This window comes from Triticum dicoccoides, chromosome 7A (assembly GCF_002162155.2).
Source record: "Triticum dicoccoides isolate Atlit2015 ecotype Zavitan chromosome 7A, WEW_v2.0, whole genome shotgun sequence".
NCBI classification, from domain to species: domain Eukaryota; kingdom Viridiplantae; phylum Streptophyta; class Magnoliopsida; order Poales; family Poaceae; genus Triticum; species Triticum dicoccoides.
In genome coordinates, this window is record NC_041392.1 from 733,472,472 (window position 1) to 733,487,774 (window position 15,303).

Genomic DNA, 15,303 nt, shown 5'->3' on the forward strand with positions numbered 1-15,303 from the left:
GGTATTGTTCGAATGGTTTTGCTATTTCACATCTAGATGTGAAATAGCTACCTCACATCTAAGTCCAGGATCATTTGATCTGATTTTTTGTGCGAGCTTCTGATCCCCGTCCAACGCTCGCGTCCGCCCGTTTGTCGTTGTTCTCTTACGTTTTTTGTTGTGGCTCATTGTCGTACCTGGGGCTTGGGCCAGTTTCTGTTTTTTTTTTCAAAGGAGAGGCAGAGCTTTCTTCAGCCCATTTCCTCTTCTCACTCTATTCCTCTTTCTCTCATCCATCTGCGAGCGACGGGAGCACGAAGGAGAAGGCGGGCAGGTCAATCTGGGAAAAGAGATGGAAGGGCAGCGGGATGAGGTGAGTAGAGGAGAGGAGATGAGGTGAGTACAGGAGATCACGAAGGAGAAGCTAGGCAGCCATGTCGACTGGGGAGAAGAGATGGAAAGGCACCCAGGTCGATCTAGGAGAAGAGATGGACGGGAGCATGAAGGAGAAGGCAGCTAGGTCGATCTGATTGTTCTCTTTTTCTTTCATGTTTGACCACACCTAGAAGGGGAGCCCTGGCGCAGTGGTAAAGATGTTGCCTTGTGACCATGAGGTCACGCGTTCAAGTCCTGGAAACAACCTCTTACAGAAATGTAGGGAAAGACTGCGTACTATAGATCCAAAGTGGTCGGACCCTTCCCCGAACACTGCGCAAGCGGGAGCTATATGCACCGGGCTGCCCCCCTTTTTTTTACCACACCTAGGGTTTGTGTTCTGTGCAGGCTAGATCATCTAGAAATGTAGTTATAGATTTGTGTGTTAGATTGGATTTTTGTAGGAGGAAGAGGGGGGTGATAGAGGTGAATCCCGTTGTGATTTTTTCCTGCAATCCAACGATATGGTATGTACCTAGGGGTGCAGGGCGGCGCCCGAACCCGGCCCGCTTCTAATTCAATGGTAAATTTTTTAGTTCTAGACAGATTGAAGTGCGCCACATTAATTTATACTAGCTGTGTGCTAGCTTGGCTGTTTCGCGGGACTTTGCGGGACGCCGTCCTGCACCCCTATATGTACCACAGCCTCGTGTATACTGATGTACATCCAGTAATGTACTACTCCCTTTGTACCATAATATTTGTGGTCGTGGACTAGTAGATTATATACTGATGTTCATGTAGGAACGTAGATGTAGTTTGTTTCTGGTTTCTGCTTGGTTGTGGCGCCCGTTGTTTCTGTAGGGGTGAGAAAATGTCTTTTTTTACCAACTGGTCCAAGTGTGGCATCATTTTCCCCAGGTGAAGATTAGAGGATTGCTAAATTTCATTTTTTTTGTAGGTTAGGGGGTGTGAATTTTTAATTTCTGTTTGGATGAAAAATGGGTTCCAAAATCAAGTCCAAATTTCTTGCAGTACTGGCCATATACAACCTTTTCTCCATGTTTTCCTTGTGAAATATGTGAAACACCAGTTCTAAAAATGGGGATTCATGTATAGTATATGGGCGTAGCAGCACGTGTAGGATGTGATTCATGTATAGTAGATTACAGGATCTTTCTCTCTAATTTTTTTTCTCAGGAAGACAGTACTTATGAACTTGGAGGTAGGGCAAACGGAGGCCTCTGGGACCCACAAGCTCAGACGACGCACCCTAGGAGGGTGCCCCTTGATCTTATGGCTCACAGGTGGCCCCTCTCTGGTAACTCTTTGTGCCAATACTTTTTATTTAATTCAAAATAATTCTCCGTAAAATTTCATTCAATTCCGAGAACTTGTTATTTCTGCACAAAAGCAACACCAAAGTAATTCTGCTGAAAAGAACATTAGTCCAGCTTAGCTTCATTCAAATCTTGCAAATTAGAGTCCAAAACAAAAGTAAAATTGTTAGAAAAAGTAGATACATTGGAGACGTATCACTTTGTCGTGTTCTCGGGGTCAACTGCCTCTCTTAGCGCCGCCAGTTTCGGCGGGATCTGGCGCGGTTGGGGCGCTCGGGGGGCGACACGTGCCCCGCGCGCCGCCAGAACGGGTGGGGACGCCCCGGGGCCCGACGCGCAACCCCAGTGCGCCGCCGCGGATGTCCCGCCTCCAATGCTCGTTAAGGACGGCCTCAGAGTCGTGCTTGTCCCAAAACTGACATCAGCGGGTGTTCCACGGGCCGCCGGGATGCGAGGTTGGTCCCGTGGGAAGAGACCTGCGGCCGATGTAACGCCACGACACGACGCGACGCGGTCCACTACGTGCACGACGTGGCGTCAAGGGAACACACGTACAGCCGGGCCTTGTGTATATATTATACGTAAAAAAGGCGCGTACCACCGAGGACGGGCGCATACCGCTGACGATGGGGCAGGCAACTACTTTTTAAAATAAGGTTATCCTGTCTTCTTTTTTTATGAAGGGGTACGAGCTAATTTCATCCGTCTTTGTGTTTGGGGGTGTATCGAAGCAGAAGCATTGCTCTAATATACGGCGGTAGATTTATAAAGAACATGTGCTGCAAAACTATGGCATATCAACCTATCAGGATTGAAGTTTGCAGATTCGTCTATTATCATTTGTCCCATCTAATATTTCTAGGTGAAGTAGTCAGTATATACACGGGAAAATCTGTTTCTTTTTCTGTCAAGGACAAGCCCTGTCATTCCTGCTTCTGACAAAAACGGGAAACCATCAGTAAGAATTTAAGCTGTTAATACAATCAGCGAAATCGTGAAAATTGTACTGGTTCAGTTCATGATTCTCTTCGCCAGGTTACCTCAGTTACAGACCGAATCTGTTGGCACTGTTTCAAAATGAGATACAGGAAAAAGAAGACGCACAGTACAGATCAGCTAATCGATATCCATCCAATCGATCGGTGGCTCCAGCATGGGCTTTTTCAGCGGGGGCTGGACAAAATCAGCGTCCGGATCATCGAGAAACATTCTTCTCCTCTTCTTTGAACTCAGCGCAGCACGGATCCAAGTCATCCCAAACAAGCGAATTGCATTCTGAGGAAGCAGCCTACCCCTGGGCCCAAGCTTTTTCCCATATGAGTTTTGGAACTCCCAGCTGGGCACGAATGCCTCAACACCATAACCAATGCAGTTGACGGCATGGGTGAGCATTTTCTCATGGCGGTATTTTTTGTAACTAAGAATTGGTTTACACTTGTATTTCGCGATGTAGTCGTAGTAGCTCTCGCCACAATGGAAGACAAGGAGGAGCGGGCCACTATGCATTGTTTCGACCGCCCTTTCGATGGCCTCCTTGTTCAATGAGAAGAATGAGTCAAGCCCTTCCACCACATACCTGATACCAGTCAAGTTCTGAAAAAGAAAGGAATATCAAATGCTGAACATTTGTAAGCTCAACGGCAAATGACCAAATACTGATAATTATATCTAAGTGCACACGGCCCCAACTGTATTGAAGCTCCTGTAATTTCTAAGTCAACCATGATGGGACAGCACATCAGCAGAGTAGTAAATGTTGATAACTAAATCTGCTTGGTTTCCCTTTTACCATCCATGTACCACACTAATGCATTCTTATTTTACTGGAACATCACTCATGATGGTTAAAAACAACAGACTGACTTCTTTTCTTGCGAATAATAACAGACTGACTCGAGCACAATGAATCACTAATAAAATATAAGTCAATCAAATCCTGGTATTTCTATAACAAAAATGAAGCATTACTAGTAAACCAGATTAGTAATAAAATTGATTTGTGATGGGACATTACTAGTAAACCAGATTAATATTGATTTCTGATGGGACATTACTAGCAAACCAATGAAGCACAATGTACTTTTTGTTAGCAATAAAATTGATTTGTAATGGGACATTGCTAGTAAACCAGATTAGTCATTGGGTAACGAGAATCAATAGATGAACAATTAGGCAGTCACCTGATTTTCATAATCATCCTCAGACAGAATACCCGTAGAGCTGACCACTTTCATGCAGCGCGCTGTCCTGTCAGTATCTCCACTCACTAATGCTTGCTCCTGGTCTTGAAGATGCTTGGATGATAAGCGGACAATTACTCCTTTAAGCCTCAGGTGGGATTCCATCCATGCCATCATTGCCTCATAAATACATGTGGCTGCAGTGAAAGATTAGTTAAGTTGCAATTGATGGATTGATTGTTAGGTATATTACAACAAATAATATGGCATACATTCTGGATTCCAAAATACTACTCCGGCGGATACTCTAGTGTAAAAACGCTCTTATATTATGCGACGGAGGGAGTAGTATACTAGGTAGAAATGGATATGGCACTTACGCAATCCTTTTTGATCTCGCTCCGGCGGTAGAACTTTTATCCCACCAGGTGTTCCCTCCTTGTCCGGTACTCTCACCCTGTCCCACGTAACCCTTCTATGCGCTTGAAAGTACCGATGGTACAATGAATCTGCAGGGGGAACAAAGGGCATATCGCCTATCCCTGCATAATCAGTGAAAGTCAGCTTCATTGATAATATTTCTATGATCAAATTAAAATTTACGGAAGTTACTTGATATAAAGAAAAATAAGCGTCAAATGGAAAAGGGCAATGCCAATGGATAGATTTAAGGGTCCATAAATATCGAGTAATATATTTATTTCATCTCAATTGCACTTGACCTCAATCAAGATTTTTTTTTTCAAAAAGGAGGATATACCACCAGCCTTTCTCTGTACTGGTTGATGGACAGTCATATGTTATTAATTATAAAACAATGCCAAACAAAGCCCAGTATTGGACAGTCATATGTTATTAATTATAAAACAATGCCAAACAAAGCCCAGTATTGTACCAATCAAATAGGCTTGCAAAAATAAAATAAACCAAGGCCATCCACGAAGGACATGCCTCCATACAACATCTCCGAAACAATGCTAGATCAGCCTAATCCAGCAAGCATCGTTGCCGACAAATACCCTAGATCATGGCTTTCGAGTCGAACAACTAGTCACGACTAGCTGCAAGGTCAAATCAACATATCAACTCGACTAATTGGCTAAGTCGAGCGACTCAATCGACTAGTCTCGACTAGTCCAGCTTTTTGAGTCGAACGTCCTTGATCGCCTCAGTTTTCCCCCCGACCCATACCTATCATGGCTTACGCGACCCTCTGCCTTGGCCGTTGCCATCGTCCTACAATCCTACCAGCCGGCGCCGCCGCAAGCTGGTCTGCTCCTCCCCTGGTTGCTGCTCCTCCAGTAGTTGTTGTTGCTCCTCCCCTGGTTGCTGTTGTTGCTGGTCTACTCCTCCCCTGATTGCCATCGGCTCCTCCTAGTCTACTGCACCTCTGATAACTACTATCTTCTCTGTACCTATTGCTTGACTCATGTCGACTAGTAGACCATGAGTCTTGACTAGTCACAACTAGTCAAGAGTGGCTACCCTAGAACGACTCGCCGACTCGAAAAATTGCCTTAGAGACGTCGGGAGGGGCCACACATCGAGGTTGATCCACACGACACCTGTCACTCGCCATATTGACATCTGCTACTGTGCCAAGCACGGGCTCTAATGCCCCCAACCCTTAGCTCTGCCACCAAATATCGCCGGTTGTGACATCTTATTACGCCCATGGGTTGCAGGGCCATCCGAACCCAAGTGCGAGCTTGAGGCTCCTAGGAGAAGCCCTTCGCACCACAAGCACTCGCCGCCGACACACACTCTAGAACTGCCGCATGCAACCGACCATGGGTTGAAGGCCTACATGGGCCTAGATCCGCCCCAACGACTTTGAGTAGACACTCCTCATGCCACCATCAAGCAACCCGACGGCGCTCATTGCCGTCACGCATACCAGATTCGCTAGATATCCCTAATTCGACACATGAGCCGATGACATCAGGGCAGGTAAGCGCACCGGTTCCCCATAACATCGCGGGAGGTTTTCACCGACTAGACCGACCACGCTTATGTGTGTCATCCCCTACAACAGCTAGCACCAACTCCGCCTGAGCCGGGGGCCATGCAGACACGAAGATCCTCTGTGTCCACAGCGTGTGAAGTTGGCATTGCCAACACGCCCGTCTACACGTCGGTAGAGGAGACCGAGCCAGTGGAGGTGACCCTCCTGGTGGATGTAGGTGGTCTACGCGGCTGCCTCTGGAATTGAAATGCCCCAAATGAGGATCGCCAGCACAAATTGTACGAGCGCAGGCCTAGATCAACGGGCTCCGGTGTCCTCTGGCGAGCCACACGCCGTCATGGCCGCAGGCGTGCCTCCACCGCACTGGTTGAACCAGGCCCCATGGAGGAGCCAACGCCAACGGAGCAACAACCCGGTCAAAAATGAAGATTTTTTTGTTATGTAGAGATCTGGGCACTCCCCCTTTCGAAGAAAAATGAAATTCTTTTTGTAATCACCATGAACTTGAACATAATGGAGGAAATTGAATTACTTTAGCAACCTTTTACAAAAGGAAGCTGCTTTGAGACCCAAGAAAAACGCACTTGCTTACGAGCAACAAGGGGGCTCATAAGCAAGGCAGACAAAGAAAGGGGTGTATGTGAGCAAAGGCAGATGAACTAGTTGGGACCAAGGTTGTTGACGATACAGGTAGGGGAATGGGGTTTTCAGATGATACAAGTCGTCTCCTTGTCCGGTCGGTGCCGGGCCGGGGGAGGAGGAGTGAGGTGAGGGGGCGGTCGCTGCCGTGCCGGCGCGGAGGAGGGCGTGCATCAAGAGGAGGGGTTCCACCGTCTTGTTTTGGACCCGCGCCGCCGTCAAGGGGCCGCCTGGAGGTCGCCATGAAAAGCTGGCTGATTTCCCTGCATCATCCGTCCGTGCGCCTCTCGTCGCCATGAAAAGCTGGCTGATTTCCCCGTCCCAAATCGCTTCTTCCAAGCAAGGAACAGAGCTGCCGCTCCCAGCGTCTCTCTCTCCGCCATCGCGATACGGATCTAAAAAGCATACAGAGCAAGATACGGGCCGCCGCCGCCGCCGGGCGTCGGTGGTGAGGGAAAGCAACGTACCCAGTTGAAGGCCGCCGTCGCCTTGCTCCCCCGACTCGATCCCGCCGCCGCCGCCCGCCCCCCGCCCTCCCTCCTCCCTCCCGCAGTGCGTAGGCTCTCTGTCTGTCTCGGCAAATGGGTTTCTTCAAGAGAAAAGAAAGGAGAATGGGGGATACAGCCGAGGAGGGAGCCGAGTCGTGGCAGACCCTCGCCGACCGGTGGGCCGCGCTCTCGGTGGGGGGAAGGCGTCAGTGACCCAAGTGTCTGCGTAGCGGGTGTCCGCGTCTCGGTACGTACGTACGTACGCCCAGCCTTTTTACCGGTCCTCCGCCGGTCGCCATGTGCAGTGGGATGGATGGATGGAAGGATGGATGGGTGCCAATAATAATCCTCTTCCAACTCGATTTTGAATCCATGTGGTGGGAAGGGAAAATTGTGTCAAATGCCAATAATAATAATAATAATTATAATTATTATTATTATTATATGTAAATCTTTTGTTTTTTGCCTTTTCTCAAACATTTTTTCCAGGAAATTGTTTCCCCATCAACTTAGCGTTTTGGCGGGAAAGGGAGACACGCAACGAAGGGGTGGGGAAATGGCAAAGGTTGTGACGACTATCTCGGCCCATTTTCATTTCTATCGGGAGGTGAGCCCAACCAGCAATAGATGATTTTTTTTTCTTTTCTTGCGAAATAACCAGCAATGGATCATTAGAGCATTTACCACCACAACTAGCGAAATCTAGCCTCTAAACCTTTGCGGACGCGCACGTAGACAGTGACAGATCAACACGTACATATTCGATTCCACCACGGGATACCTTATTTTTAAATCATCAAATACATATAATTATACGCAATGTAAAACTATTCTAATTTTTTGTTGTCCTTGTTGTTTCCTCCGTGTCCCTATCCGGCAGCCGGCTGAGCCCCTTCGGAGTGAAGGTGCGGTCGCTGATGAGGTAGAGTAGGACATGGGACATAGACGGCTCACGGGAATCGAGGCGCCGTCGTCTCCCATGCCCTACTCTTCCTCGTCGGAGCCCATGGCCTCAACGTCACTGGTCAATGAGGGACGTGACCGGGTGGTCGGACCCAGCGACATGCGACTCCACCTCCACCACCTTAGCCACTAGAGCTTTCGCCACCATCCACGCATGGTGCCTTGCATGGCGAGCATGCCTCGCTTCCACAGCGTGCTGGCCGTACACCATGCCGGCATTTACCTCCGCCTTGGAGCCCAGCCTCGCATGGACAGCGTGCCACCAAAAGGGCCACGCCACCATCCCGGAGTTCGTGAGCCAGACGGACCGCACCGCGTCTGGCGAGGTAGGGGTACATCGCCTCCCACCACAAGCCCTGATGGATCCAATCGCTATTTGCACAGACATGGTGGACTCCCGCCAGAATGGGTCCATCCGCAGTCAAGCGCACTCCTCCCGTGAGTGGGAGAGAGCCGCATGGACCACCCTCTCCTCCTAAAGAATGCAAGGACAAGGTCCCAGTCGACGGATCTGGACCTCTCAGAGTCATATCCGCTGCCTACCATGTTAGAGACAGTCGGAGTTAGCCGGAGAAGAGTGGAATGGAACGAATTGGTCAGGTTTGGTTCGCAGTGTAGATGTGGATGAATTTATGTGGGATCGGATGAGCCATAGTGGACCGAATCTGACATGGTGGACATGCCTCCATGTCCGTCCCACATATGGGCTAGATATGGGGTTTGCCAGCCAGCCTGAATGTTTGATCTGCTTTTTGGACATCGGTTGAGTGACAAATTACATCTGGACAGTGACCAGACAGGTCGCCCGAGCATTTGGAACATCCAGTTGTAGATGTTGTTAGTACGCAGCTTCTAATTTCTTGGCTCCACGTTATTCGACTCCAAACAAAAACCTTTCTCTGCGTACTGTTCTTATTTCTTATTGCCCGTCTCTGCATGCACGCCTCCGTGGTTTTCATTTTCTTTACCAAGTCTCCGCGTGATCTTTGTATAAGTGAGGATGGACACAAGGGCACAAGGCACCATCAACACCGTAGGTCCATTCCAACTTCCTCACAAATCCTTCCTTCCCTTCCTCACAAATCTCATGATTCCATTCCAACTTCCAACGATGTAGGTCCTTTTCAGGATTCAAGAGGACAACAGCCGACAGGGAGGACCTGAACTGAATCACCTGAAAGGCAAGGAAAGTTCAGTCCAATCTCCCGATCTCCGTTTTTTAAGCGTCGTCGGATCAATACCTAGTAATCCTGTGAGCCCTTTACTTTGAATTTTGATTTCTGCCAGCTGTTTGATTCTTCCAAAATCTTACAGTTAATTTTAATATTCTTTTCATCTATTAGGTGTCTAGTATTGCAAGATCCAAGTCATGTCTGCATTTAGAAAACATGAATCTGGTTACAAAAAGCGTTTGAAAAAACAAAAAATAGAGGATTTAACTCTGTCTCAAAAAAGGAGATATGGATAAGTTTGTCATAAAAAAAACCACAAGTGTCCTCTAATAATCAGTCAGTTGATAGAGAGCATGCTCCGGATAATAATGTTGACAATGATCCTAGCCCTAGAGATGTCGAGACAGAGATAGAAAATAATGTTGAGAGTGAAGAAAATTGTGATGACATTGGGGCTAGTAATACTGATATTAACTTGAATACTTCACCTATTGCAGACGTTGGTGATTCTAATGAACTTTATGCGGAGTTGATGTTTCTTCAAAATTTCATGCCAAAGGAAAATATTGGGCCAGTTGAAATTTTAAAGTTTTTAAAGCAGCATGATTGTTTCCCCAATGCATGTATTGCATATAGAGTTCTGTTGACTATCCCTATGACTGTTGCTTCGGCAGAACAAAGCTTTTTTAAATTGAAGCTATTCAAGTCCTATATGCGCACTACCATGATACAACAAAAGGCTCACTCATTTGGCCACAATAGCACTGGAGAGTAATCTATTGGACAAGATTGATTATGAGGATATTATTGAGGATTTTATTACAAAGAACACTAAAAGAATGATGTTGTTTAAGTGAAGACTGAAGACCATACAATCAATAATAAGTACAATTTTTATATTTTCCAGTTGGTATCTAAGATATTATGTTTATGTAGTGTTTTCCTTAGTGAGATAAGGCCCATTTTAGAGTTTCGTACCGGGCCTCCGATTTTGCCCGCTCGGCCCTGAGTGACCTGAAACAGGTTTAAACTTGTTTAAATTTGGAGTTTGAAAACTTGTTTAAATTCAGTGTATATTACTCCAGGGCTACTCAGTGTATACTCAAGAGTACTCTAAAAACTTGCTGAAATTCAGTTTAATTAAACAGGACTGTTACTAACGATCTAGGCCACACAATGTTGCTCCTTCAAGAAACTTAAAGTTTAAAAAAGACATCCATATATAGAACAATGCAAATAAGCATGAGTAATTGCAGAGATGAGTAAGCAAGATCACCAGAGTAAGCAAACATGTGTAACACTACAGTATGAGTAATTTCAGACAAACATGTGTAATACTACAGCAAGATCACACATGTTCAGAACACAGGCTGGCGTTGGTAATTCACTCTGGAGTACCTGCAGGTAGAGAAGCAAGAAGAGTGGTGAGTGTACCACCATCGACGCAGCAGGGGAAGATGGAGGCGCGCATGGATGAGCCGCCACAGCCTGAACGAGGAACTGCCGCCAGCACAAGGATGACGACGCCGTGGACGACCCCCAGTGCCTCGAAGACGAGCCCACCACCACGGCGCCCGCCACCTCGCTCCCCTGCCCCTGCTGCTGCTGCATCTTGACCTTGGAGTCGACGCCTGCAATTTGGCTGCCACTGCGAGGACAATGCCATCGACAAAGAGGACTGAACTGCGGCTCGTCCTTGCAGATCTCGGCCGCGACCTGGATAGCGTAGGCGACGGGGATGCAGCATGCTCCACCTTGCAGGCGACGCGGAGCTCCTCCTTTGCATGTGACGCTGATAGCTTGTGTGCCCGCGCTCCTCCTCGACATCAATAAAAAAGCCAACTTTCGCTGGACCTAGGTGGCGTAGGGGGCCTAACCGTCAGATAGTGACAGTGCAAATGAATTGTTTCCGCTACATGAATGGAACAACATTAGAGCCCGTAGTAGGAATGCCTTGATAGCAAAGGAAGAGCTTGAAAACAGAGAACAGAACAAGCATACCTCATTGTCAAAAGGGTCAAGGGCAAGAAGCTCTCCAGCAGTACTTTCAACAGGAGGTTCACGAACAGGTGTTGCAATGATAGCCTGTTCTCCTTGGACATTAGCAGTCACAGGAGCAATGTCTTGTCCAAGGCTGCGGGAGAAGATGATCCAAGGTAATGAGAAACAACAACAATCTAAATAGGAAACAGTGGGTAACTCATAGAAAAGAAGATGCACCTAGCACGAAAGACATTTAGCTCTGGAAAGTCCTCATCAATATACCAACGACATGCGGAGCTGCCACTTAGGCCTTTAACGCCTATGGAAACAGACAAACCATTACAACACACATGATCACAGGATAGAGCAAAGGGATGTAGCACCGGGATACAGACAGCAGAATTACCATGGTATGTTTTTGGCAGTGTCCCTACAAAGATTGCAATCACAGGGCCTGCTTCACTTGTAGCGCGAACCTCTTCAGCATTAAACTCGTTTGCACGCTCACCCCAAAGAACAAGGTTTAGTTCATGACCGCTACATTTAGGCAATGGCGAGTGAGTAAAGTGTGAATAGCAAAGCACAAGGGAAACAAATATAAAACAAGAAGAGAACTTACGACTGATCTTGGAGGAGAACAATAGTCCTGGTGTCTGAAGGTTGTGCCTGATGCTGAGAGTGCACAGTTATTATATCTGTCACCGTAGTGATTCGCCTGATCACATCTACAATGAAGAAAATCAAAATGATGTGAGATAACAAAAGGTTAAAGCATGAGAATGTATGCATAGGATCAGTATAGGATGACCAACCAAGGAAATGAGGATTGTTGCCACCTGGCTTTGGGATATTTGCAAAGGATGTGAGGTTGTAGGTGCAGTATGGGTAGTCATCCTCAAAGCCTTGCTGAGGAATGATGTCACTAAACCGAGAGTTTATTGCATCATGTATGGGCTCTTGGCAGCCTTGTAGATTGTCCTTGATGGACAGAGAAATTTCTTCATCAAGTAAACCTTCCCTTCTTCCAGCACATCTTTAAAGTGGTTTGCCATTTCATGAGGAAGCCGGCCATACATGTATGTGGGTGTCTTTCACATAGTGGTTGTATAGGTGCCAAATAACAAGTCAGAACCAGCAGGTGACAGAGATATAGCAGAGATTCCCTTGAGCACTAATTTATCGTATGGGAAGTTATTGACCTTAATGCCATTCAAATATTCAATATGATAGAAAGCATCCTGGCTACGAACCCCATCAGCAGAATTCCCTATGGAATCACAGCTTAGGTATTCTCTTTCAACGGTAGGCACTAAGGAAAACACAAGCTCTCTTTTTTCTGCCACCTCATTTGTAGGTGTTAGAATTGCTCGCTCCCTTAGGTAATCAACATCAGAATACCTAACAGGAAGTTTCATGTATACAGCCGAACAATAGCATCAATTTTACTACCCTTTGTGTGCACCAAATGCTCGTCAGGTATAATTATCCAAGGAATTAACTCCGCCTCGCATGCCACAGCAGCTGTTGTGCCATCACCTATACTTAGTACCCACTGGGCAAAAGCAGCCACCTCAGCCTGCAGCAAAGGATCTGTTATGTGTGTAGTCAGCCGCATGTTAACAGTAAGATGTAGTACCTCTATAGATTTCCACAGAGGTGAGTTGGTGATTGCAGCATTAACAACTTGAGCTCGGGAGCCACCTTTGATAATAGGCAAATCTGCCAAAGGTCACCACCTAGTACAAGCACTTTACCACCAAAAGGAACTTTAGCCAGAGAAGGATCAGTGGCAGGCATTATATCACGAAAGGATCGATGTAACGCCTCAAAGCATTTACGATGTACACTAACACTTCATCCCATATAATAAGAGTAGCTAATTCAATCAAATTGGAGAGCATGGTAGACCTTTTTATATCACAAGTGCCGTTTTCAGGTAAATTGATAGGTATTTTAAATCTAGAATGAGCTGTTCTACCTGCAGGCAAAAGTAAGGCAGCAACTCCTGAGGACGCAACTGATAGGATCACCCTCTTATGACCCCTAAGGTAAGCATCAAGAGCATTCCAAAGGAATGTTTTTCCGGTACCACCATACCCACACACAAAGAAGAACCAGGCTTTTCAGATCTAATTTGTTCAATAATACTCCCTCCGTTCCGAATTACTTGTCGCAGGTATGGATGCATCTATATGTATTTTAGTTCTAAATACATCCATTTCTGCGACAAGTAATTTGGAACAGAGGGAGTAGATGAGTAAGCATGCAATTGGTCCTTCTTTAATCTATTGTACATTACTTTTGCCTGACTATGGACATCAACATCAATGCATCAGCATGCATATCGCCATGCAAAGGAGTATCATCTCGGGCAGATTTTAGGGGCAGGTTATGGTCCAAAATAGAAGATCCATTTCTAGCAAAGATGGCAGCTAATTCAGTGATCAACATATCTTTCAGAGTAACAGGAGGAACAATATATGAAGAATCATTTCCAGCTTTCTGAATTCTATGCTGAACATCGTTACTTAAATACTTGTAATATTTATCAAAGAACGCATTTTCATCGCTCACGCCACAGTGGAGAATCATAGTAACAAAAAGCTGGCGCAATTGATTTCTCATTCCCCATTTCCAAGCCTCATCAAAAGCATTATACCATTCTGTCATCCCCAAGCAAACCCCTGGCTGAACAAGCTTCTCTAAACGTCGAGTACACGATACAATTGTAAGTCCTAACATCTTCATATCACCTTGCACCATTAACAATCATCAGCAACATCCTAAAGTAGTAAAGTTCTCCACTGGCAGGGTGCACATAATATATTCAACCAATCCTATCGCTTTGTGTCCTAGGCACCCAATTTTTCTGTCTGCTATCCACGACCACCTAGTTGGGAAATCACAATAAGTCAATGATCTAGCCATAGGGCATTTCCTGTTTGCAACAAACCATTCTGTTAACATAGTTTTCTGTATCCAAGCGTTGTTAGCTACAGAGTGGAGGGTGGCCTTTGTACGGAAGCGGAGGATATGCATGTTTAGCAAATGAACAGGAAGTCTCTCAACTGAAGGTGTTTTACTATGTATTTCAGAACCGAACACCCTCCAATGTGAATCATAGTCTACGATATAACGTCACTCTCTATATTCCTGGATCTCATCAACCTCCTCGTCCCCATCACGCCTAACCGTCTCGAACAAAGTTTTGGAAGAATCAGGCCCTTTGGTAACATACTTGTATAGGTACTTGATGACATATGTTTTGTTGCACCGCTCAACATTTATATGAACCTGGAATCTTTTTAGAATCATATTATATAGAACCATATGTCTGTTATCAAGCCTGACTTTGTTTTTCATGACAAAACGACCATTGTCAGGTCTCTTGTACAAAGGAAACCCACTCTCATCAACTGAAGTTTCATCCTGAAATGGTTTTGGAATTTTTTTCTTTGAACAAATGCCCTTCTTCATGCACAGGCATTTGATGTTATCAGCCGGCAGGGCCCATGCATCATAAACTCAGAAACAAGGGCATATCCTAAAGGATCCTGTACAGGATCAGCGATCTCAGCCGAGGTGAAGAAATCTATCAAGGCTGGTGTTACCACTTGGGTATCCTCTTTTTCCTGCCAAACAAGGATATGCGCATGCCGCAAACCTCTCTTCTGAAACTCAACAGTGTGCAAAACTTTAAAAAAGGAAAGCAGACCAACAAGAAATATAAGAAGCAGATGAAAGGAAAGAAGGAAAGTGAAATAAACATGTAAGGTGCAGTACCAGCAACAACAGGTCCAAATGCTGTCTCTTTCCCAATCTTATGCAAGTAGTGGCTGAGCTTCATGTGGTACACTCTAACAGCAATGTTAGCCCTATCTGTTGTTGTTTGACCAGGTTCAATAGCTTCAAGTATTTCTTGCCACTTTGGATTACATGTGAAGGTCGTAAAAATTTCAGGTGAGCCACGGACATGAGAAATAACTACAGCATCCTCATTCTTTTTTTCAAGAAAACGCAAAAAGTTTTTGTGTTTCATTTCATTGAAAAGTTGGAAAATTCAGTACAGTAGCCTCCAAGGAAGGTAAAAGATACACGATGGGTGTTATTAGTGATCGTGCCAGGTTGTCGGCAATAACATTCTAAAGCCGAGGGCCCCAGCTCTAGACCAGAGGGCAGCTTCCTCTTTGATGCGCGCGATGGTGTTGAAGGCAGAGG

General features: G+C 45.9%; 1 protein-coding gene and 1 long non-coding RNA gene across 2 annotated transcripts; both read right to left on the reverse strand.

The window, feature by feature from the left end:
• Positions 1-2,630: 2,630 nt before the first annotated feature.
• LOC119330434 lies at positions 2,631-6,992 on the reverse strand. The gene is made up of 4 exons (XM_037603538.1): positions 6,947-6,992; positions 4,255-4,416; positions 3,875-4,071; positions 2,631-3,287 (listed from the first exon to the last, which is right to left on the reverse strand). Exons 2-4 carry the CDS (start codon positions 4,403-4,405, stop codon positions 2,811-2,813), a joined length of 825 nt encoding a protein of 274 aa, XP_037459435.1. The 5' UTR covers positions 4,406-4,416; positions 6,947-6,992; the 3' UTR covers positions 2,631-2,810.
• Positions 6,993-10,901: 3,909 nt separating this feature from the next.
• LOC119329208 lies at positions 10,902-11,790 on the reverse strand. Its single transcript, XR_005159343.1, has 5 exons — positions 11,705-11,790; positions 11,492-11,622; positions 11,323-11,404; positions 11,104-11,236; positions 10,902-11,014 (listed from the first exon to the last, which is right to left on the reverse strand). It is a non-coding gene; the product is annotated as an uncharacterized LOC119329208 (long non-coding RNA).
• Between the last annotated feature and the right edge of the window lie 3,513 nt (positions 11,791-15,303).

What these genes read in the sequence shown, in the direction of transcription:
- LOC119330434 (XM_037603538.1), bottom strand. Translation starts at nt 4,405, where the DNA reads ATGCCCTTTGTTCCCCCTGCAGATTCATTGTACCATCGGTACTTTCAA. An exon ending in GCGAGATCAAAAAGGATTGC is followed by an intron (nt 4,072 to 4,254) that starts GTAAGTGCCATA and finishes CTTTCACTGCAG; the next exon opens with CCACATGTATTTATGAGGCA. An exon ending in AGGATGATTATGAAAATCAG is followed by an intron (nt 3,288 to 3,874) that starts GTGACTGCCTAA and finishes TTTCTTTTTCAG; the next exon opens with AACTTGACTGGTATCAGGTA.